The sequence below is a fragment of the Aedes aegypti genome, chromosome 2 (assembly GCF_002204515.2).
Source record: "Aedes aegypti strain LVP_AGWG chromosome 2, AaegL5.0 Primary Assembly, whole genome shotgun sequence".
Classification (NCBI taxonomy): domain Eukaryota; kingdom Metazoa; phylum Arthropoda; class Insecta; order Diptera; family Culicidae; genus Aedes; species Aedes aegypti.
Genome location: NC_035108.1, coordinates 84,123,104 through 84,146,731, shown reverse-complemented (window position 1 = coordinate 84,146,731; position 23,628 = coordinate 84,123,104). Strand labels below are relative to the sequence as shown.

General features: G+C 36.2%; 1 protein-coding gene across 1 annotated transcript in view; it reads right to left on the bottom strand.

The window, feature by feature from the left end:
* The window catches only part of LOC5568309 (breast cancer anti-estrogen resistance protein 1), a 451,449-nt gene extending 450,672 nt beyond the window's left edge, over positions 1 to 777 (bottom strand). Inside the window, exon 1 of the mRNA XM_021841383.1 lies at positions 126 to 777. Coding sequence (XP_021697075.1) covers positions 126 to 353 — 228 coding nt within the window. The 5' untranslated portion in view covers positions 354 to 777. The remainder of the gene's footprint in view (positions 1 to 125) is intronic.
* Between the last annotated feature and the right edge of the window lie 22,851 nt (positions 778 to 23,628).

Here is a 23,628-nt window from a genome sequence, read left to right as displayed (position 1 = left end):
GAATCTCCCTCGACCGGTATTGTTGCAAAATTTATACCCTCTGCTAGTGACGTGCTTTACGTGCTTCTGTTCTCAGCGCATCGGAGAACTGGCTGGCAGCTTTTGATAAAATTTTGCTCACGTACCTTCTTCGTCTTGGATGCTGTCCGACCGTCGTCCGGCTGTTGCTCATCCGTTCCATCATCGGTATCCTTACCACCCGTTTGGTCCTCCCTTTGCGAATCATCGTCGTCGTCATCATCATCACATCCAAGGCGGTTCTCACCTCTACCGCTACCGGCCGGCGAACCAGAACGTGACTCCGGTTCGCCCATCTCCAGCAAAAAGTCCAACGAGGGACGTGACGATTCCATTCCGGAACTAATTTTCGCACCCGCCTCACTCACACCCTTGCTCGGGAAAAAGAAACTTCCTTTGTAACACCGAATTCCACTTTTGGCAACAGCTGATTACATAATTGGATTTACTGGAAAGACCCACTTTCCGGCTTGATGGCACTCCCAGAATCCTTTCGGGGATTCGACTGATACTTGGAAACTCTTTATCACTCCTGAATCGCACTCAATCGTGTAGCCCTACCTCAATCCAGATCGAATTATTCGCGAACAAAGGATAATCACTCACTCGCCTTCGATACCCACAAGGACCCCGAGGAAACGAACTTTTCACCTAATATCCCGTCGGAACAACCGAGGAACAACGCGAACCAAAAAATTCAATACTTGAACTGATGGTCCCGAATCGGAATTCCGGCGCAAGACGACTAAGTTTGTTCCTTCGATTTCCACGGTGCATCCTAGCAGCCGAGGAGCAGACTCTAGCATGGACCGTTTTCTCGTACACAGAATCTCTCACGCTCTCTCACGGATTGGTCCAGGATACTCTTGCTAGCAATTTGTGGCCAGGTGGGGAGCCGTGACGATATGGCTGGTGGAGGAATTGGAGCAAGGGAAAACGAACTTCGTTTGCCATTCACAAAAGTGGAATTTGTAGGGCAGTGTTATTCAACCTGTTTCAAGGATTCTGTCATTCTGTCAGCTTTAGGAGAAATCTTCCATTTTTGCAAGTGTGCAGAACAATATCCGAGCTTTTATGCAATCTACCACACGGCTTTTGGTGGAGAGGCCTGTGTCATCCGAAAACAAAGATTTTTGACATCCCTGAGGTAACTCAGGTAAGTCAGATGTGAAAATATTGTATAATATTGGTCCCAAAATGCTGCCTTGAGGAACACCAGCTCTTACAGGAAGTCTTTCAGATCTGGAGTTCTGATAATTAACCTGAAATGTACGATTTGACAGATAACTTTGAATTATTCCAACAATGTATGTTGGAAAATTAAAGTTTTTTAATTTTGCGATCAAACCTTCATGCCAAACACTGTCGAATGCTTTTTCTATGTCTAGAAGAGCAAGACCAGTAAAATAGCCTTCAGATTTGTTGGAACGGATCAAATTTGTTACACGTAAAAGTTGATGAGTGGTCGAATGTCCATGGCGGAACCCGAACTGTTCACTGTCAAAAATTGAATTTTCATTGATGTGGACCATCATTCTGTTCAAAAAGACCTTCTCAAAAAGTTTACTGATGGAGGAAAGCAAACTGATTAGACGATAGCTAGAAGCTTCTGCATGATTTTCGTCTGGTATTAAGATTTTTACAACCTTATCATTTTTCCATTTGTCAGGAAAATATGCCAACTGAAAACATTTGTTAAATATATCAACTAAGAATTAGAAGCTACTTTCTGGAAGTTTCTTAATGAGGATGTAGAAAATTCCATTTCTCACTTCTTCCAAAACCGTCTTCCAGGAATTTCCGAAAACGTTCTCTTGATTGAGAATATTTTCGAAGTCCTGAGCAATTTGATTTTCAATTGGACTAGTAAGTCCTAAATTGAAATTGTGCGCGCTTTAAAAATGCATAGCAAGTTTTTGAGCTTTTTCGCAATTAGTTAGTAATAATTTGTTTTGCTCTTTCAATGCCGCAATTGGCTTTCAAGGATTTTTAAAAATTTTAAATAATATCTAAAGGGGCTTTGAGCCAGGGTACAATTGAGATATTTTATATTCAATATTTTTGTTTCCTAATTGTGAAAATCATTTATAATTTATTTCTGTTGATCCTGCCATATAATTTTCATAGCAAGATCGCGAGTGCGTTGGAATTACCTTCTTCACACGGTTTCTAGATGGATCAATAGTTTAAGATCATCGTCTATAATCACGGATTCAAATTTTACTTCACATTTTGGTATTGCAATGCCCCTGGCTTCAACAGTGGAATTTGTTAATGTTTCAAGAGCATTATCAATATCAAGTTTTGTTTGTAAAGAAATGTAAACATCAAGATTACTATCGATATACGTTTCATATGTATTCCAGTCGGCTAGGAAACAATTGAAAGGATTGAGAATCGCTTCATGGGATTTTATAAATGTAACAGGGACATGATCAGAATCAAACTCAGCATGAGTAATTAGTTGGCTACAAAGATGACAAGAGTCGTTAAGACCAAATCAATCGTAGATGGGTTTCTAGAAGAGGAAAAACATGTAGGGCTATCAGGGTATTCAATTACAACTTTGTGTAAAAGAGTCACAGTGGACTTTCCGGATGGGTAAGCATGTTGATTCACATGAAGAGGCATGTTTGCCAAACATCACGGATAAGAAGATCGATAATGCGTTCCAGACATTTCAGAAAAGAGGTCAGACTCTTCGCTTCTTCATACGACGCACGTCCTCTTTTCGGGATAAACTTCACAGTAATATCACGCCAGGATCTGGGAATGTACCCGGTAGCAAAACTGCTTACAAGTAGCTATTTCAAAACATGTTTGATAAACTCAAATCCCTTTTGGAGCAGAACAGCATAAATCCCATCCGCTCCTGGAGATTTGAAAGGAGCAAAACTATTAAGTGCCTATGGAATCGATTCAGTAGTTACGATACTGCGAGCCGAGGCCAGAGACTCGTAATTACATGAAAAGACATTTGGTTCATCCGTAGATTCTATGTCCACACATCCGGGAAGGTGTGCATTGAATAAACATTCTAAAACTTCTTCATCGGAAGAAGTAAAGCAGTGTTTCCCAAATTTTTTTGACTTTCGCCCCCTAGAGAGCAATATTTTTTTGGAATCGCCCCCTGATATGAAATTAAAACATTTTTATTAAGCGTTAAATTCCGATGAAGTTTCGATCAATATTTCATCAAAACTAAACCGAAAATTGGTCAAATTCAAAGGGTATAGTAGTCAATCATAATGCTCTGATCAGAATTCCCAAAAATAATGTTTTCTACTTGTATATTCATAAAAGATTCATGCAATATCTATCAAATGCATCAATGGTCTTATACAGGGTGTTTGGTTCCATGTTTTTAATAATTGGAGGGTAGATAGGTCTCCATGAGATATGAAAAAGTGCCCATGGAACATAGGGTCGCAAATCACTGCTAAGTGAGTTATTCACGATTTTAAGATTTTCAACTTGTTCATCTTTGGAACCACATATCTAATTAACTATGCGTCATACATTTAATCTCAGCACATGAATCGAAAGCTTATGATCTAATCTATCTTAGTTTCTTGGACGTAATTTTTGTAGAAAATGATTCAAAGGCTCAAATTACGAAAAGTTTGCAAAAAGTGACGGAAAAATCAGCATTTTTCGACGTATTTTTATGAATTTTATTAAAATTATCGTAATTAATGTTAAAAAAATTCTTCTACAAAATATGCATTAACTTGTTAGCTACCAAAGTGTCTTTGAGAGCATAAGTGTATCTCTTGTAGATTCGTCACAATATCATGTTGAAAGTTGTGCTTCAAAAAGCAAAAAAATCAAAATAAATATCGGCTGATAACTCTATTCGTTCATCCGTTCGTGTGTTGATGCCTCCGCGTGTGGATGAAGTGCTCGGAAACGACAGATGTCGGTCGTGCCGAAGCGAACGGGAAATGAAATCGCTTAACAACATGCGCCATTTATTTTCTTCTCTTCGCGGCGTTTGGTTTGCAAACAGACGCATAAATAGATTTAGTGCGGTCGCCGCACGACCACCGCAGTAGCGAAAGTGTGTTCATAAAGACTGATCCCTTTAAATTCCTCGCACTAGTAGCTGAGCTACGGTGCAGAGCAGATGGGGGGTGCGCTTGCGCGTGTAGCGAGGACTCAATTTATGCATTTCTCGCCTATGACGTGGAACTTTTGATGCATTTTGAAGGGTTTTAGGTCGTCTATTAATTACATAGAGGTGGACAAGTGAGAGTAGAATTTATGACGTGCCATTCACGCCGTTGTAAAAGTACAACACTACCAAGTAAACCTCGCCCGTGATACACAGCACGAGCGAGGTGAATTCTTAGGTTCAATAAAGTAATTTAGGTATCGCACTAATGCTCAGCGTGAACTGTTGGAGCAGCAGGATGAAATATCTCACAAAATTAGTGACCGTCTATCCTACAACAGCTTGGTTTTCTGTATAAGGTTGCTTACAAATTATGTTCAATAGATCAATAATCTCTCAGTTAAATATTTTTATAAAATCAAATAATAGACCTACATGTAATATTTCATATAATTTTCAGTGTCGTATCCAGAAAATTGCTCAGGGGATACGAACGACGCAAAAAAGTGGATATTTTTACAAAAATTGGGATGGCTTAAGACGGTTCAACCACATCATTTTGTTTTTCTTTTATCCAGCAATATAATGGAATAACTGCATAAAATTAAGAATTTCTTTTGAAATTGAGACTTTGGCAGTTTAATAGGTTCTATGTGCAGTCACAACAATTAACAGTCACAATTTGTAGATCAGTACTTTTCTTAAAAAAAGCCTGAAGCCTTGCAATGTTTGTAATATGAAATCAAATATTTTGAAAAAAAAAATCAAATAATTCATCAAATTCCAACATTTTTACTTCATTATTGAAACAATTTATGATAGATTGAACGAAAACGACACAATTTTATCAAGCAGGTTGATGAGGTTCTTGTACAAGAATAATAAAATATTAATAAACCTTTTGTTATGCTCTAAATCAAATAGTAATCAGATCAGTACCCAAATATTTGTAGTTCAAAATTTCATTTTTTTTTTCTCTCTCTCTCTCTCTCTGTTGAGTTACTGAGTCTTATTTTTTTTTAATTTGAATTAAAAACCAAGAGAAGTGTTAATTTTGAACGATAACATTTGAAGTATTTGCAGTTTGCTTCAATAGATGGAAAATTAGAAATCAAATTGAATATAATTTAACAATTAAATGTATTAAAATGAACTTAAAACAGTCACAGTCACAATTAGAAATTGAAGCTCTTTCCAAACTTTAATCATCAAGTTAACTGTAACTCTAGCGATGGCAAAATCATTTGAAATTTGACTCATGGAACATATTCAAGGCATAAATGTGTATGATTTTACACGAATTAAATTTAAAAAAAAAATACCTGCTGGAAACCCACCAAAACCCGGAAATATGAGAATATGTAATTTTTCAAACAAAACTAGTTTCATGTTATTTAAAGCTCCCACAGCAATTTACGGATGCTAATGGTTGTCACTATGGCAAGCCTGTAAAATTTCGTGAAGGGAAATATCCTTCATCATTTTAGTAACAGAACCTCCGAAATGTCAAGAAGGCGAAAGTGTAAACACGACACGTAGCAAAACATTATTTGGGATGAACAATATTTCATTAATAGTATCAAGAACTTTGGTGATCACTAAAGCCTCTCACTAATTTGAATTTCAAATCCAAATGTTTAGTTTTAAAAATAAAATTCAATTCACATTTTCAAAACTGAAGAAGCCAAACATGCTTTTAAGAGCGTTTTTCGTATTTCAAGTGGTTTCACACCAAAAACTTACTCCAAAACCCACTAACCCTCAAACACACCCCCTCCCACTGATCACTTGTTTCTGTTTTGTAGACAATATGATCTTAATATTCTTTCTGGCGTTATGTCCCAACTGAGACAGAGCCCTGCTCCTCAGCTTAGTGTACTTATGTGCACTTACATAGTTGTTAACTGAAAGCTTTTCTCACCCAAAGTTGCTGTTTTGTATGTGTATATGGGCAGAGGCATATACGTTTTAAATATTTTATATGGGACAAAGTCCACGAGACCCCTCCCAGCTCTGAAATTCTTTGGAAATGAGCATGTAGCTTAAGGACAGCCATAAAAGCACTGCAATATTATATAAATGAAAAAAAAAAACTCTAGTGGAATTAAATGGTATAGTACTAGACTCGGGTTTTCTTTTATTTATAGGTATTCCACTAAACAGCTCGAAGATTTAATACACAATATTCTTAATTTTTCTCATGATCTCAATTAAATGCTTTTCACACAAAACAAAAGCATGATTACTGCATTCACATGAAAATATTAATTTAGAAAATATTCAAGATCTATCCTGCAATTTCCAAGTTGTTCCAATAATTTCTCCACAAATTCCTTCAGGAATTCTTTCAGTTAATGTTCTCAGGAGTTTCCCAGGGATACCTTCAGACTGAGACCACTTGAGGAATCCTTTGTCGGCCAATACCAGGCTGGTTTTTGGGAGGGCCGATCCGACAACGAATCAGATATTATCAGATACATCTTGCAAATGTACTTAGATAAATTCTTGGAAGTTATACTTGGAAGCAGACTCACCATCTGTTTGGATTGGAGACGAGGTATCAATGTCGTGTGTGAATTTAGATGGAAGTAAGGAGACGCACTTTGGAATTCATTGTTCAACATTGCACTCCAGGGTGATATTAGGAGACCAGCGAGCAAAGAAATGACACTATCATGACACGGTCACATCTTCTTCTTCTTCTTGACATTACGTCCTCACTGGGACAGAGCCTGATTCTCAGCTTAGTGTTCTTATGAGCACTACCACAGTAGTTAACTGAGAGCTTTCTTTGCCAAAGTTATCATTTTCGCATTCGTATATCGGGTAGCAGGTACGATGATACTTTATGCGCAGAGAAGTCAAGGAAATTTCCATTACGAAAAGATGCTGGACCAACCGGGAATCGAACCGAGACACCTTCAGCATGGCTTTACTTTGTAGCCGCGGACTCTAACCACTCGGCTAAGGAAGGCCTACGGTCACATATGGTCCTTGGTCTTGTGGACGATATCGGCCTTATTTAATTCGATCGCAGGTCAGTGGAGGAGGTTTTCGAGGCTCTGAAGAAACTGTATTTTTAGGGATTACCCCTGATACTCCTTCAAGAATTATTTTATGAATTTCTCCAGGGTTTTCTCCAGAAATTGTTTGGTAAATTCTGGCAAATTTTTTTTTCAGGGATTTCCTATGAGAAACATCAAAGGATTCCTCTAGGAACTCTAAAATTTCTTCGGGGATTTCGCGGATTTCACCTAGCACTCCTTCTCTTGGGAATTCCACTAGGGATTTGTTCAGAATTTCTTCCAAAGATTTTAACAGGAATTCTTCCAAAGATTCTATCAGGAATACCTCTTTGAATGCCTCCAGAAATATTTACAAGGATTTCTCGTAAAATGCTTCCAGAGCTCCCTCCAGGAATTCCTTAAATTACATTCCTTCAGCATTTTTTCTAGAAATACCACCAAGAATACCTCCAAGAGTTTCTCTAAGGATTCCTCTAAAAATACGTCCAAGGTTTCCTCCACGATCTACACAAGAAATAACTTTAAAATTCTACTAAGAATAGCTCCAGGGATTCTTTAGGATTAACTTCATGGTTTCTTCCAGGAATACCTTCAGGTAGAGGAATATCTTTCAGGATTCGTCCATAAATTACTGCTAACTGGAATATCTCTGATGAATTATTAGGAATACCGTCAGGGTTTTCTCTAGCAATCAATAATATATCCATTGATTTTTTTCAAGAGTACCACTAGGGTTTTCTCTAGGATTCCGTCAGTTATAACCCGATGAATCCTCTAAAGCAGTGATTCCTAAAGTGGGCGAATTCGCCCCCCTAGGGGCGATTTTTAGGTCCAAGAAGGCGAAAATTTGTAAAACAGAAATTGGGGAGCGAAAATCTAGAAAAAGCTGACATGGGAGCAGTTGAAAATTGTTACTTATAACCTTTGAAGAACACACTCAAGTACAACTATACAACAAGAAACTATTACTAATGCATCTGAAGGAGAATCATTTCTAAACTAAACCATTTTCATGATTTCCTTTATCTTAGACTGCTTAGAACTCTAAGCATGTTCCGTTTAAAATTATGATAGAAAACACTGAATGATTGTCAAAAACAAAATGTTTGTAATATGCATTCATTTTTTCCATATCATGTGAATGATCGGTATTTGAGATTTTTTCTGAATCGAAAAGATAAATCACTGATATCATTGAGAACACAGATAACATGTTTTGAAAGTTCAAAACATTTATCTGAGAATTTTAAGTAATTATCCCAATGTTCAATATTGAATACCAGGAACTTTTTTGTATGGAACTTTGAAATTAAGGACTGTTCATTTTATAAAATGGACACTTTGTGCATGCTATAACTTTTAAATTTATTAATGAAATATCAATCGGGTTTCTGTACATCGTTCGACTAGTATTTTACAATGTTGTGATAATAAAAAATCTCCAAAATAATTAAATTTCACACGAATATAGAACAACGATTAGAACGGTCGATTTTTGGAGGTTATCAAAACCAATGATTGCTCAAATTGGCTGATAAATTCGACAATTTATATTTTTTATTTTCATAAAAGGCTTGTTCTTAGAAAACATCATCAATCAGAAGCCTGATGGTAAAAATCGAATTATTTTTGGAGCAACGATTTTACAGATATCATAAAATCATTTTTCCCCTATATTTTTTAGAGAAAAATATTTTAAATTTGAAAGGAACTGATATGATTAGATTTTTTTGGATAAAAGTACGCCCTGACGGAAGTGCTTATATAGTATTAATTTGAAAAATAACTTACGCCTTCACAGAGTTACTTATTAAGTCCCAATGTCACATTTAAAGCACAATAGAAACACAATTGCTTCATTCTTAGAAGACCATTCAAAGTACATTGACAATCATCAAAATTGGCAACACTGCTGTAATGAAATGGATTCTATTTTTCACATTTTGTTTTCATAATATGTTATTCTGAGATAACCTATCGAAATATTCGAAGAAAATCGTTAACAATTTGCTGTAGATCGATAAATATGCGTACAAAACAGAATTGTTAACGTTAATCAACGATTAACGTCGTTTCGTTAATTCGTTGACGTTAACCTTAAACAGTTTACGAAGCATGCGTTGATTGCGTGGAAATACGAAGGAAAATAAGCAAAATAATAAACAAGCAGACGTCATCTTATGCACCTATATTATTTTGAATCACGAAAATTTGAACTAGTATCCTTTGATAATGGGCATAGCGACGTACGGAAAGAAAATCAGGAATGAAAAAACTACAAGACTAAACTATCCATATCTGCATATTTGTAACATTCGACAAAAGTAGGCATTTAGTAAATGATATACCTAGTTTGCATTTCATTGCAGTATTGAAGGAAACTAAAATTTCAAAAAAAATCACTATGAATCCATAATTGCTTATTTGAGGCTGAAATTTTGTACAACTCATGTTGCATATAGGAAGAGTAGTCAAAAAATAATTCTGATAGAAATTTTGTTGCTACTACATTATGGAGCTCATGTATAATCTCAATGTGACTGTTATGCGGTTACAATTGCCAATGTGACAAAACAACTATGCATTTTTTTTTTCTAGAACAATCTCATAGATTTCGGTAACTTGATCGAAAGTATTTGTCATTTGATAACTCTCCCCGGTACAAACTTGAAATTTTCAAAAATGTCGATTTTGACAAATATGCAGTTATCGACACATGGAGATGATAATTATATGCAGAATAAAAGGACCGAAGAATTCATCAACATAGGGTGAGATATCGAGATGTGGATAGTCGACTGTATAAAATACGGTTCAGTTAATCGTTTTTAATCATTGTCCGATAACCGACAATATTAAGGGATATGCAAATCGAAGACATTTTTTGGCATACATATGTGTTTCATAAATTAAAGTGGCGATTCCAAAAAATATTAGCCTAAAGGGGGCGAAAGTTAATAAAGTTTGGGAAACACTGCTCTAAGAAGTTCCTCCAAGAATTCCTTTAGGATTTCATCCAACAATTTCCATAGGAATCTCTCCGATGATTCCGTCCGGAGCTTCTTCATTGGTTTCTCCAGGAATTCTTCCAGAGTTTCTCCCTGTTTTTAAGAATGGATTGATTCCTGAAGTGGTCACTGTAGACATCTCCATAAGAATTCTTGAAAAGATCATGAAAAATATCCTAAAATTATTCTAAGAAGGATTCTTTGAAGTTCCAAGAGAAAATCCAAATCGTTATTCTTAAAAACAGGGAGAAACTCTGGAAGAATTCCTGAAGAAACCAATGGAGAAGCTCCGGATGGAATCCTTGGAGAGATTCCTAAGGAAATAGTTGGATGAAACCCTAAAGGAATTCTTGGAGGAACTCTTTAGAGGAATGCCTGCAGGAGTCACCGAAGAAAAGTTTAAACAGAATTCCAGAAAGACTCCCTGAAGGAAATCTTCATAGTTTACTTGGAGCAATCTTTTGAGATATTCATGGAGGTAGGATATTTCTGAAGAAATCTTTGAACGTTTTCCAGTAGGGATTCATGGGTTTATAACTGACGGAATCCTTGGAGGTATTCCTAGAGAAAACCCTAGTGGTACTCTTGAAAAAAAATCAATGGATATGTTATTGATTGCTAGAGAAAACCCTGACGGTTTTCCTAACAAATCATTGGAGATATTCCTGGAGGAAAAAATGAAAGTATTTCTGGAGTAATTTCTGCAGGAATCTCCGGAGGAGTTACAGGATGTTAGTAGACAGCTCCTATACAAATGAGGGAGAAATTGATAAAAATATCCTGAAGTTTATCAGGAGGAACCCATGGTCAAATTTCAGGAGGAATCTTAGAAGCTATTGCTAGCGGAATCTAAACAGTAATTTATGGACGAATCCTGAAAGATATTCCTCTACCTGAAGGTATTCCTGGAAGAAACCATGAAGTTAATCCTAAAGAATCCCTGGAGCTATTCTTAGTAGAATTTTAAAGTTATTTCTTGTGTAGTTCGTGGAGGAAACCTTGAACGTATTTTTAGAGGAATCCTTAGAGAAACTCTTGGAGGTATTCTTGGTGGTATTTCTGGAGAAAATGCTGAAGGAATGTAATTTAAGGAATTCCTGGAGGGAGCTCTGGATGTATTTCACGAGAAATCCTTTTAAATATTTTTCTGTATGAGTGAAGAACTAGCCATATGTGTTAAAATTCACATTAATAAAGAAAAAAAAATGTAAATATTTCTGGAGGCATTCAAAGAGGTATTCCTGATAGAATCTTTGGAAGAATTCCTGTTAAAATCTTTGGAGGAAATTCTGAACAAATCCCTAGTGGAATTCCTAAGAGAAGGAGTGCTAGGTGAAATCCGCGAAATCCCCGAAGAAATTTTAGAGGAGTTCCTAGAGGAATCCTGCGATCGATTTAAATAAGGCCGATATCGTCCACAAGACCAAGGACCATATGTGACCGTAGGCCTTCCTTAGCCGAGTGGTTAGAGTCCGCGGCTACAAAGTAAAGCCATGCTGAAGGTGTCTCGGTTCGATTCCCGTTCGGTCCAGCATCTTTTCGTAATGGAAATTTCCTTGACTTCTTTGCGCATAAAGTATCATCGTACCTGCTACCCGATATACGAATGCGAAAATGGCAACTTTGGCAAAGAAAGCTCTCAGTTAACTACTGTGGTAGTGCTCATAAGAACACTAAGCTGAGAATCAGGCTCTGTCCCAGTGAGGACGTAATGTCAAGAAGAAGAAGAAGATGTGACCGTGTCATGATCTGTTTTTTCTTTGCTCGCTGGTCTCCTAATATCACCCTGGAGTGCAATGTTGAACAATGAATTCCAAAGTGCGTCTCCTTACTTCCATCTAAATTCACACACGACATTGACACCTCGTCTCCAATCCAAACAGATGGTGAGTCTGCTAGTTATACTCCAAGAATTTATCTAAGTACATTTGCAAGATGTATCTGGTAATATCTTATTCGTTATCGGATCGGCCCTCCCAAAAACCAGCCTGGTATTGACCGACAAAGGATTCCTCAAGTGGTCTCAGTCTGAAGGTATCCCTGGGAAACTCCTGAGAACATTAACTGAAAAAATTCCTGAAGGAATTTGTGGAGAAATTATTGGAACAACTTGGAAATTGCAGGATAGATCTTGAATATTTTCTAAATTAATATTTTCATGTGAATGCAGTAATCATGCTTTTGTTTTGTGTGAAAAGCAATTAATTGAGATCATGAGAAAAATTAAGAATATTGTGTATTAAATCTTCGAGCTGTTAAGTGGAATACCTATAAATAAAAGAACACCCGAATCTAGTACTATACCATTTAATTCCACTAGAGTTTTTTTTTTCATTTATTTAATATTCCAGTGCTTTTTTAGTTGTCCTTAAGCTACATGCTCATTTCCAAAGAATTTCAGAGCTGGGAGGGGTCTCGTGGACTTTGTCCCATATAAAATATTTAAAACGTATATGCCTCTGCCCATATACACATACAAAACAGCAACTTTGGGTGAGAAAAGCTTTCAGTTAACAACTATGTAAGTGCACATAAGTACACTAAGCTGAGGAGCAGGGCTCTGTCTCAGTTGGGACATAACGCCAGAAAGAATATTAAGATCATATTGTCTACAAAACAGAAACAAGTGATCAGTGGGAGGGGGTGTGTTTGAGGGTTAGTGGGTTTTGGAGTAAGTTTTTGGTGTGAAACCACTTGAAATACGAAAAACGCTCTTAAAAGCATGTTTGGCTTCTTCAGTTTTGAAAATGTGAATTGAATTTTATTTTTAAAATTAAACATTTGGATTTGAAATTCAAATTAGTGAGAGGCTTTAGTGATCACCAAAGTTCTTGATACTATTAATGAAATATTGTTCATCCCAAATAATGTTTTGCTACGTGTCGTGTTTACACTTTCGCCTTCTTGACATTTCGGAGGTTCTGTTACTAAAATGATGAAGGATATTTCCCTTCACGAAATTTTACAGGCTTGCCATAGTGACAACCATTAGCATCCGTAAATTGCTGTGGGAGCTTTAAATAACATGAAACTAGTTTTGTTTGAAAAATTACATATTCTCATATTTCCGGGTTTTGGTGGGTTTCCAGCAGGTATTTTTTTTTAAATTTAATTCGTGTAAAATCATACACATTTATGCCTTGAATATGTTCCATGAGTCAAATTTCAAATGATTTTGCCATCGCTAGAGTTACAGTTAACTTGATGATTAAAGTTTGGAAAGAGCTTCAATTTCTAATTGTGACTGTGACTGTTTTAAGTTCATTTTAATACATTTAATTGTTAAATTATATTCAATTTGATTTCTAATTTTCCATCTATTGAAGCAAACTGCAAATACTTCAAATGTTATCGTTCAAAATTAACACTTCTCTTGGTTTTTAATTCAAATTAAAAAAAAATAAGACTCAGTAACTCAACAGAGAGAGAGAGAGAGAGAAAAAAAATGAAATTTTGAACTACAAATATTTGGGTACTGATCTGATTACTATTTGATTTAGAGCATAACAAAAGGTTTATTAATATTTTATTATTCTTGTACAAGAACCTCATCAACCTGCTTGATAAAATTGTGTCGTTTTCGTTCAATCTATCATAAATTGTTTCAATAATGAAGTAAAAATGTTGGAATTTGATGAATTATTTGATTTTTTTTTTTCAAAATATTTGATTTCATATTACAAACATTGCAAGGCTTCAGGCTTTTTTTAAGAAAAGTACTGATCTACAAATTGTGACTGTTAATTGTTGTGACTGCACATAGAACCTATTAAACTGCCAAAGTCTCAATTTCAAAAGAAATTCTTAATTTTATGCAGTTATTCTATTATTTTGCTGGATAAAAGAAAAACAAAATGATGTGGTTGAACCGTCTTAAGCCATACCAATTTTTGTAAAAATATCCACTTTTTTGCGTCGTTCGTCTCCCCTGAGCAATTTTCTGGATACGACACTGAAAATTATATGAAATATTACATGTAGGTCTATTATTTGATTTTATAAAAATATTTAACTGAGAGATTATTGATCTATTGAACATAATTTGTACACACTTAAATTATTTTACGGATTCCGGTGAATTTCACCGTAATCTCAACAGCTGAACAGTTCGGTAAAATAAATTAACGGAGTACGGTAAATTTTTACAGTATTCCGTAAAAAATCACCGGAATCCGTTAAATTCCGACGAAGTTACGGTGTTTTATTTCACCGAACTGTTCAGCTGTTGAGATTACGGTGAAATTCACCGTAAGAGCTTAGTGTGTAAGCAACCTTATACAGAAAACCAAGCTGTAGTAGGATAGACGGTCACTAATTTTGTGAGATATTTCATCCTGCTGCTCCAACAGTTCACGCTGAGCATTAGTGCGATACCTAAATTACTTTATTGAACCTAAGAATTCACCTCGCTCGTGCTGTGTATCACGGGCGAGGTTTACTTGGTAGTGTTGTACTTTTACAACGGCGTGAATGGCACGTCATAAATTCTACTCTCACTTGTCCACCTCTATGTAATTAATAGACGACCTAAAACCCTTCAAAATGCATCAAAAGTTCCACGTCATAGGCGAGAAATGCATAAATTGAGTCCTCGCTACACGCGCAAGCGCACCCCCCATCTGCTCTGCACCGTAGCTCAGCTACTAGTGCGAGGAATTTAAAGGGATCAGTCTTTATGAACACACTTTCGCTACTGCGGTGGTCGTGCGGCGACCGCACTAAATCTATTTATGCGTCTGTTTGTAAACCAAACGCCGCGAAGAGAAGAAAATAAATGGCGCATGTTGTTAAGCGATTTCATTTCCCGTTCGCTTCGGCACGACCGACATCTGTCGTTTCCGAGCACTTCATCCACACGCGGAGGCATCCACACACGAACGGACGAACGAATAGAGTTATCAGCCGATATTTATTTTGATTTTTTTGCTTTTTGAAGCACAACTTTCAACATGATATTGTGACGAATCTACAAGAGATACACTTATGCTCTCAAAGACACTTTGGTACCTAACAAGTTAATGCATATTTTGTAGAAGAATTTTTTTAACATTAATTACGATAATTTTAATAAAATTCATAAAAATACGTCGAAAAATGCTGATTTTTCCGTCACTTTTTGCAAACTTTTCGTAATTTGAGCCTTTGAATCATTTTCTACAAAAATTACGTCCAAGAAACTAAGATAGATTAGATCATAAGCTTTCGATTCATGCGCTGAGATTAAATGTATGACGCATAGTTAATTAGATATGTGGTTCCAAAGATGAACAAGTTGAAAATCTTAAAATCGTGAATAACTCACTTAGCAGTGATTTGCGACCCTATGTTCCATGGGCACTTTTTCATATCTCATGGAGACCTATCTACCCTCCAATTATTAAAAACATGGAACCAAACACCCTGTATAACCAAATCTATTATACTGGCTACTGTTCGATCTGAAAAATAATTTCGATCATCGAAACAGTTTTGAGCCTCTTTCTAAAGTCACATAATTTTCCATTCTTTATTCACTGAAATATAACGTAAAAGACGTTGTTTTTTTATTCGGTACAATTTAGATTTTTCTTAAAGCTTTGGCCTATTTTTAAGTAAAGTGATTAACCTGTGTCGCATTCCGGGATTTTATCGTTGGAACTCTATTTTTGTCCACCAAAATCACATACATTTATTTATGAAATGATTTGTACTATAAATACTATTTGGAATGAGTGCAAAACAAATACGTAAACAATAATAGACACATAAGCCGCCTTATTCTAAAGATCATCTGACAAAAGTGACTTTTTGTTAGAAGATCTTTAGAATAAAGCGGCTTATGTATCTATTATTTTTTTACTTTATTTCTGAACTAAATTTCAAATATCGCTAGAAGTTCTAACATATTTTCTCTTTTGATCACAATGATAAACGTCAAGTGTTGTCTATCATAATTTATAAACCAGCGTTTAGAGCAGATTAAATAGTTAGGTGTCAAATCAATTATATCTCAGATGTAAACACTAAGGTTTTTTACACGGAGGATACGTGCCATGTAAAAAAAAATAACAAACAAAACTGTGTAAATTCCGAAATCAGTGCAGGAATAACGTGTTAATTCTGGAATCCGTGTAAATAGAATCACGCTACTTCTGAAATCCAAGTGTGTTGAAAAAAAAACTGGTAATTTCGGAATCTGTGTAAAAAGCCGTGTAAAAATCTTTAGTGTTTGCTTTTATTAAAACATAAGTGTCTCTCACGAACGTTATGATTTTTTTTTGTTTTTCAATTGCTTCCATACCATTACTTTCGCCCCCTTTAAAAAAATTTCGCCCCCCTAATTCCGTTTTACAAATTGTCGCCCCCCTGGATCTGAAAACCGCCTCCAGGGGGCGAATTCGCCCACTTGCGGAATCACTGAAGTAAAGTCACCATTAGGTAAGCGAATTTCGTTCACTTGAAAATCCTTAGATTTTGCAAGGATTTTGTTCAGCCGACTGGCTTCACTCAAACTGGAAACATTTGTACAAAGGTTTTTCCAGCCGGATCGTTCAGCAGAACGAAGAGCCTTATTGTAAGCCTTGCGAGCCGACTTGAACGACTCTGATCCAGCTGAACGGCGTCTGTTCCAACTCCTTCTACATTGTTTCCTGAGTCTAGTCAAATCATAATTCCACCATGGGGTCCCTCTTGTAGTTTTTACAGACCGCAGAGGACATGCTTCTTCAAAAGCTTCCATAATGTAGGATGTTGTAGTATCAACGGCATCATCCAGATCACTTGGATTTTCAATGGACGGAGAATATCCATGAAATTTGGTCGCAACCTATTCAATATAGAGTTCCCAGTTTGTTGAGCGGGGATTCCTTAAACACGAAGTCTGCGCAGTTACATTTGAATGTTTAAAGAAGATGTAGCGTTGATCAGATAATGATTCCTCATCTGATACATGCCAATTCGTCAACTCGTGACTGATTCTATTCGAGCAGAGCGTTATGTCTAACACTTCTTCTCTATTAGAAATCATGAAGGTTGGGCGATTGCCTATGTTAAGTAATCCAAGGTCCGTACTACTTAAGTATTCCATCAGACTGGGGCCTCTCAAATTGATATCTGAGCTGCCCCAGATGATGTGATGAGCATTGGCATCACTGCCTACAATCAGCGGAAGGCCTTTTGTTACGCAGTGTACGACAACTCGTTTGAAGTCATCCGTTGGGGATGGTTCATCATGTGGTAAATATACCGAACAATAGACGTATTTCCTGTTGAGGTAGTTAACTCAGAAATGAGTGTAGCAACGATTGCTTTATTAACGAGCACGCATGCGCGGGCATGGAGCGCGAGTTTGTCATTTCAAGTTTGCTGGAAGTAGCAAAAACTGGGTCTACAAAGTTACCTAGATAGAAGTTCCCACTACGAAAGCGCCACTTGGGCTACACCATTTTGCATGAGTCTGCAAAGATTGATCGTTGCTGTTCTTTTATGCTGAAGATTGATCTGAGCCCTACACGCTCGTTCAAATCTACTCAAAAGAGAGTAACTTTGACTCACTTTTGAAGTTTCAAGTGAGTGACTTTATTTTATCAAAGTGAGTAACTTTTTACTCAACCATGAAAGAAAACGACGTTACTCACTTTTGAGTAAACACAAACATATTTGACTCACTTTGTAAACGTCAAAGTGAAAATTTCGCGCGCTCGAACTGACAAATCTTTCGTTGTGGTGAAATTTCTTCCGTCGACGTTATATCGGACTGTTTTCAAAAACAGTGAGACAAAAGCCGAGCCGGCAGAGCAATGACAGTTAGTTTGCTTGAAACTTCACTTCGGAAGTCCATCCGGCGAATTCCAGATTATTGCTGCAAAGTAAATAATCCTGATATCAAGTGAAGCGAGGTTGGAGTGAAAATGACCAAGTCCTGGTTTTGATCGAACAACCGCAAGAAAAAAAAAAATATAAACAGTAAGTTTTACCGTCGTACTTTTTTATTGGACTAATTATCAATTCTTTACAGTCTAACTGGGAAGGCTACTCGCTCGGTCAAACTACATACTCCATGACTTTCATCAATCCCCAGAGATTTATAACATCCGAGGATCGATTCCAGAGCAGCGGAAATTTCAACACAAATATCATTTTTTTTACTTGTTGTAATGTATTATTCATATAGTTATGTAAGAGATAATGAACAAATATTATGCTCTTTGTATATTTCTTCTGATTTTATGAATAACATAATACATTTATTTCCAAAAATATTATTTCCTGAAGTGAGTGACTTCTACTCACATTCGCAAATTTTAGATTAAACGAAGTGAGTAAGTGTTACTCCCATATTGACATTTGACAATGTTACTCTAAAGTGAGTAACGATGGTGTTACTCACTTTTGAGCAGTTCCACTTTGTTCCGAAGTGAGTCGAATTCTACTCACTTTTGAGTAGATCTTAACGAGCGTGTAACCATTCATTCCTAGGCACGGTACGCATCACACCATAAATGAGGGGAAACCTGTGAGGTGGACTTTTACCACCGGAACAGGCCGTCCGTACACAGTTCGAACGAAACGTGTAAATTTCTGAGACATATGATGCACATATCTAGAGCGTGGCAAATCATGGATATTTACATGTTATGTCATGTAAACTTCAATTATATGTCATGTAATCCAGCAGGATCCTCTGTGATTACATGACATATAACACAAATTTACATGATTTCAGACTTAAATTTACATGACGTAATGTTTACATCGCATACATGAAGTTTACATGACGTGTAATCTTCATTATTTTTAACTGTGTAGTGTTAATTCTTAGCCAGTTGAAACAACCGCTACCGACACTACGCGGCTATCTAGGCTGCTCGGGAAAAGGAGGTTAATATTGATGATTAACTCCTGACGTGCGCAAGCAGCCTGAAAAAAACAATGTTATTACTAAATGTTATTACTAAATTTTACAACAACTTGGACTGCTTCAGTAATAGTGGTGGTTTCGAACATTGCATCAATCATTTGATACAATTGTTCAGTTGGAAAATTAAATTCAGAGGGAGAAATATTATTAGAAGTACACAGTTAAAAATAATGAAGATTACACGTCATGTAAACTTCATTTATGCGATGTAAACTTTACGTCATGTAAATTTAAGTCTGAAATCATGTAAATATGTGTTATATGTCACGTAATCACACAGGATCCTGCTGGATTACATGACATATAATTGAAGTTTACATGACATAACATGTAAATATCCATGATTTGCCACGCTCCAATTATGTGCATTATATGTCTCAGAAATTTACACGTTTCGTTTGAACTGTGTAGGTACATTATCTGATGATTTTGGGGCCTTCCTTAGCCGAGTGGTTAGCATCCGCGGCTACAAAGCAAAGCCATGCTGAAGGTGTCTGGGTTCGAATCCCGGTCGGTCCAGGATCTTTTCGTTATGGAAATTTCCTTGACTTCCCAGGGCATATAGTATCATCGTACCTGCCACACGATATTACGAATGCGACTTTGGCAAAGAAAGCTCAGTCAAAAACTGTGGAAGTGCTCATAAGAACACTAAGCTGAGAAGCAGGCTATGTCTCAGTGATTTACGTTAGGATTTTCGGTAGATGAAGAGGTGGAGTAGAAGCTTCCTGTGGCGGCAGGGGTTTTTCCATATTATTTGAAGCAATTAGAACGGTTATCCATAGGAAGACTATTTGAAGGGGATGAACTGAAACTGCATGTTACAATATTCGCAAAGGAGTTTCCTTGGGTAAATCCATTCGAAATTAAAAGATTACAGCGACTACCCGACGGAAGAAAATTAGCTTGTGAATGAGCATGATGAAAATGATGGGGATGATTCTTAAGGTGAAGATGAATCGAAGCCAAATCTCAAATTTTCAAGAGCACAAATGTGGAGAACCGAACACCCGTTTGAACTGAAAACTTAATCGATTCGTCACCACCAGCGAGTGACTAATCGATTAAGTTTTCAGCTTAAACGGATGTTTGGATCTCCAGATCCGTGCTCTTGAAAATTTGAGGTTTGGCTTCGATTCATCTTCACCTTAAGCATTATTGAAGATTATATCTGTGCATTTCCGGCTACGAAAAACGTTGCCTTCCATTTGCCTGGTATGAACTTCATTGATCCGTTTGCGAGAAGGACAATCGCAAAAGATAGACTTTTGGGTGCCCCCGCAATTTGCGCATACCAACTTTTTGGTATTTTCCTTCCAGACGTCTTGAGCTTGAGAAGAACCTCCGCAAATCATGCATTTAGCATTCATGAGGCAATATTTGGTACGCTGACCTCACTTTTGGCACCGATGGTACTGAGTGGGGTTCTGGAAATGTTCCCATGTCACACGGACATCCCAAGTAGCACTTGTAACTTGTTCCAGAAAGATTCACGTGAGAAATACACTTATGATACAGAGAAAAATATAGATTTAATTCGTCACAATATTGTTGTCACTCTTTTTTTTTAAGGCACTTTGTGCTCGTGGCCACTACTGTGCCGGAATCAGTTGATCTGTAGCTTCTTCTTTACCGATACAGATCTATTTTCAACTTATCTATATTTTTATCTTATTTTCACTCTCTCCTACTCTTTTACTCTCACACCGAGCAGGTAGGAGAGAACTCTGTTGTTAGTGAGGCTAGCTGCCTGCGAAGAGGGTCAGTTTGTCTCAGAATGGATGTGCTCCCCAAAGCACGGTCCGCCGTGAGGCGTCTTCTGGTGGCTGGACGGGTTGTTTTTGTGGAGGGGCTGGGAATCGAACCCATGACCTTCCGCTTATGAAGCGAAAGCGTAACCTCAAGAACAATTTCAAAACGGTCCATCAGTAACATTGAAGAAATTCAATTAATTCCTATGTTACTGTGTAGTTATTGATACTGGTACAATAAAATCAATAATTGCAAATTAGTTATACTGCAACTGAACTTAATGATGACTTTTAAAATGCAAAAAACAGAATTTCTACAATGAATTATCAACTACATGACATAGTTAAGGTATAGTTCATTAAAATCACTCTAAAATAAAGATAGCTTTTTACTTACGACATGCCATTTATTATTTAGGTCGACATGATTTCACTACCAATGACATTGATCACTCATTTACACGGGATTCAGACGATTATACATTCTAAAACTTCAGCGACACTTGCGTACAACATAGAACACACTTTATCATTTCATTTCATAGATATTAAAACGTTCTTCTATTTAAATTCACAGACAATTTAACTTTCTTCATTTGTTAATTTGAAGATTAGTAAACAAACAATACCTGAATAATTTTAATCTACTCTACAGTCACCAGAGAAAGTTACAGCATATGTCTCAGAAGACATACCTGCAACAATAATAGCTGTGTTCAACGAGCTGCTCGAACTTGGTTGCAACCACTTGCCGACTGAGCCGAAGGTGGGGCTCAAACCAAATCATTGAGCCACTCCAACCTACTTCGAGTCGCTCGGGTTTGTGTTCATTGAGCCGAGTCCAACCAACTCCGAGTCGCTCGAAACAGGTTGGAAGCTAGAGTCCGAGCTAGTTCAACCAGCTCGCAGTAGCTCGTGTTTTTGACGTTTAAAAACGTAAACATTGAGAAAAAAAAGCAAAATTCCGAAGCGATACGGATTGTTAAGTGCGCGAATTTTTTTTCACGTGGAATTCCGGTAAATTAGTAAAAAGAGTAAAAAGAGCGTTCATTGAGAAAGCAGCTTGGAGTTGCTCGAAGTAGCTTTGACAGTTATTTGTTGACAAAAAATACGAGCTAGTACAACCAACCCCGAGCAAGTTCGATCAAAGTCATTGAACACAGCTAATGTAACAATCATGTTATTGTATTGAGCGGTTCCACCGAAAATAACGACTTTTTTCCCAAATTTCATTTTGATATTTTTTGATTTGGATGAAATTTTGCACATGCTTTCTTTATGACCAAAAATGCCTTTTTGCATCATCGGTTCGCCATTTTGACTCTAGCCTTACTTTTGAGAAGGGCCTAAGAAAAAATTCCTTAATAATTTTCAAAAAATAATAACTTAGAAACGGTTTGTCCGATCAGTTTGGTGTCTTTCGCAAAGTTTTAGGTTATTGTTGGGACTATCTGGAAAAAATATGCACTGTACAAAAATGTTGTATATTTTTATATTTCGAAAATAAAGCTTTAAAATCAATTTTCTCAAAAATCGTTATTTTGATTTTTTTATTTTTTTAAATGTTAAAGTAGACAAAAAATGAAGTCTTTCGCACAGTGGGTCAGATGGAGAAAGTTATGATTTTTTTAAAATAAGGTGAATTTTTAAAAATGGTCATAATAAACTTTTTAAATGTTTTTCAACTCGATTTTATGAAAGTACGCAAAATTTACAACAAAAAAGGTATACGGGAAAATCAGGCTAACTTTTACCGTTTTAGAGATACAGCGATTTTAATAAAAAATTATGATGAAATTTTCAATTTTCGGTCATTTTCGAATATTTTTCGAGGCTCATAAGCCTAGAAATTTGTTCATTATCTGAAAGATCAGATAGTTTTTGACTAAAATGTTTGAAAAAATATTGATCTGGTAATTTTTCATGGTATGAGGCGAAATAAAAAATGTGCCCTGTAAAAATGATTTATTTATTTTTTAACGAAACACAACTTCAACATTCAACATTGTGATATTTTGGGCTTTGCGATGCATTAGGGGGAACAATAAAACGCATGGCTACAAAGGCTAGTCTAGCTAAAGAACGTGAACATCCCATCAAAAATGCCAAGGAATTATTTGATTGGGCTCAAAAGCGAAAGGAGGAGCATCTAACACAAATTTTCTTTTCTTATGCAACTACAACAGAGTATGAACATATCAAGGAGCAGCTTAATGAACAATATTCGAAAGCAATAACTATTCAGTGAACACAAAAATACCATTCATTTATTCCAGTTTCCGTAGATAAAATAGAAATTAGGCAATTTTCAAACTGAAATGATAGTAAACAAAATTGTAAACATTATGATAATAGGACAAAATAGGACGCTCCACCATTGTATAAGAACATGAAATAAAATGCTTTCAGAAAAAAAAGATATTCTTTATTTTATCAAATCGAGAAAAACATCCGAACTTTTGGTTGTTAAAGTTGTGAATTTTCAGTAAATTTAATTTTAAAATCGCTGTATCTCGGAAACGGTAGCAATTATCAAAAAAAAAATTTAAATATCTTTTTTGTTGCACATTTTGCGTACTTTCATAAAATCGAAAAGCATTCAAAAAGTTTATTTATACCATATTGAAAAATCAACCTTTTTAAAAAAAAATCATAACTTTTTTGTCCATGATTTCTCCATCTTGACCCACTGTGCAAAAGACTCCTATTTTTGTCTACTTTAAAATATAAAAAAATAAAAAAATCAAAATAACGGTTTTTGAGAAAATGGATTTTTAAGCTTTATTTTCGAAATATAAAAAAATACATTTTT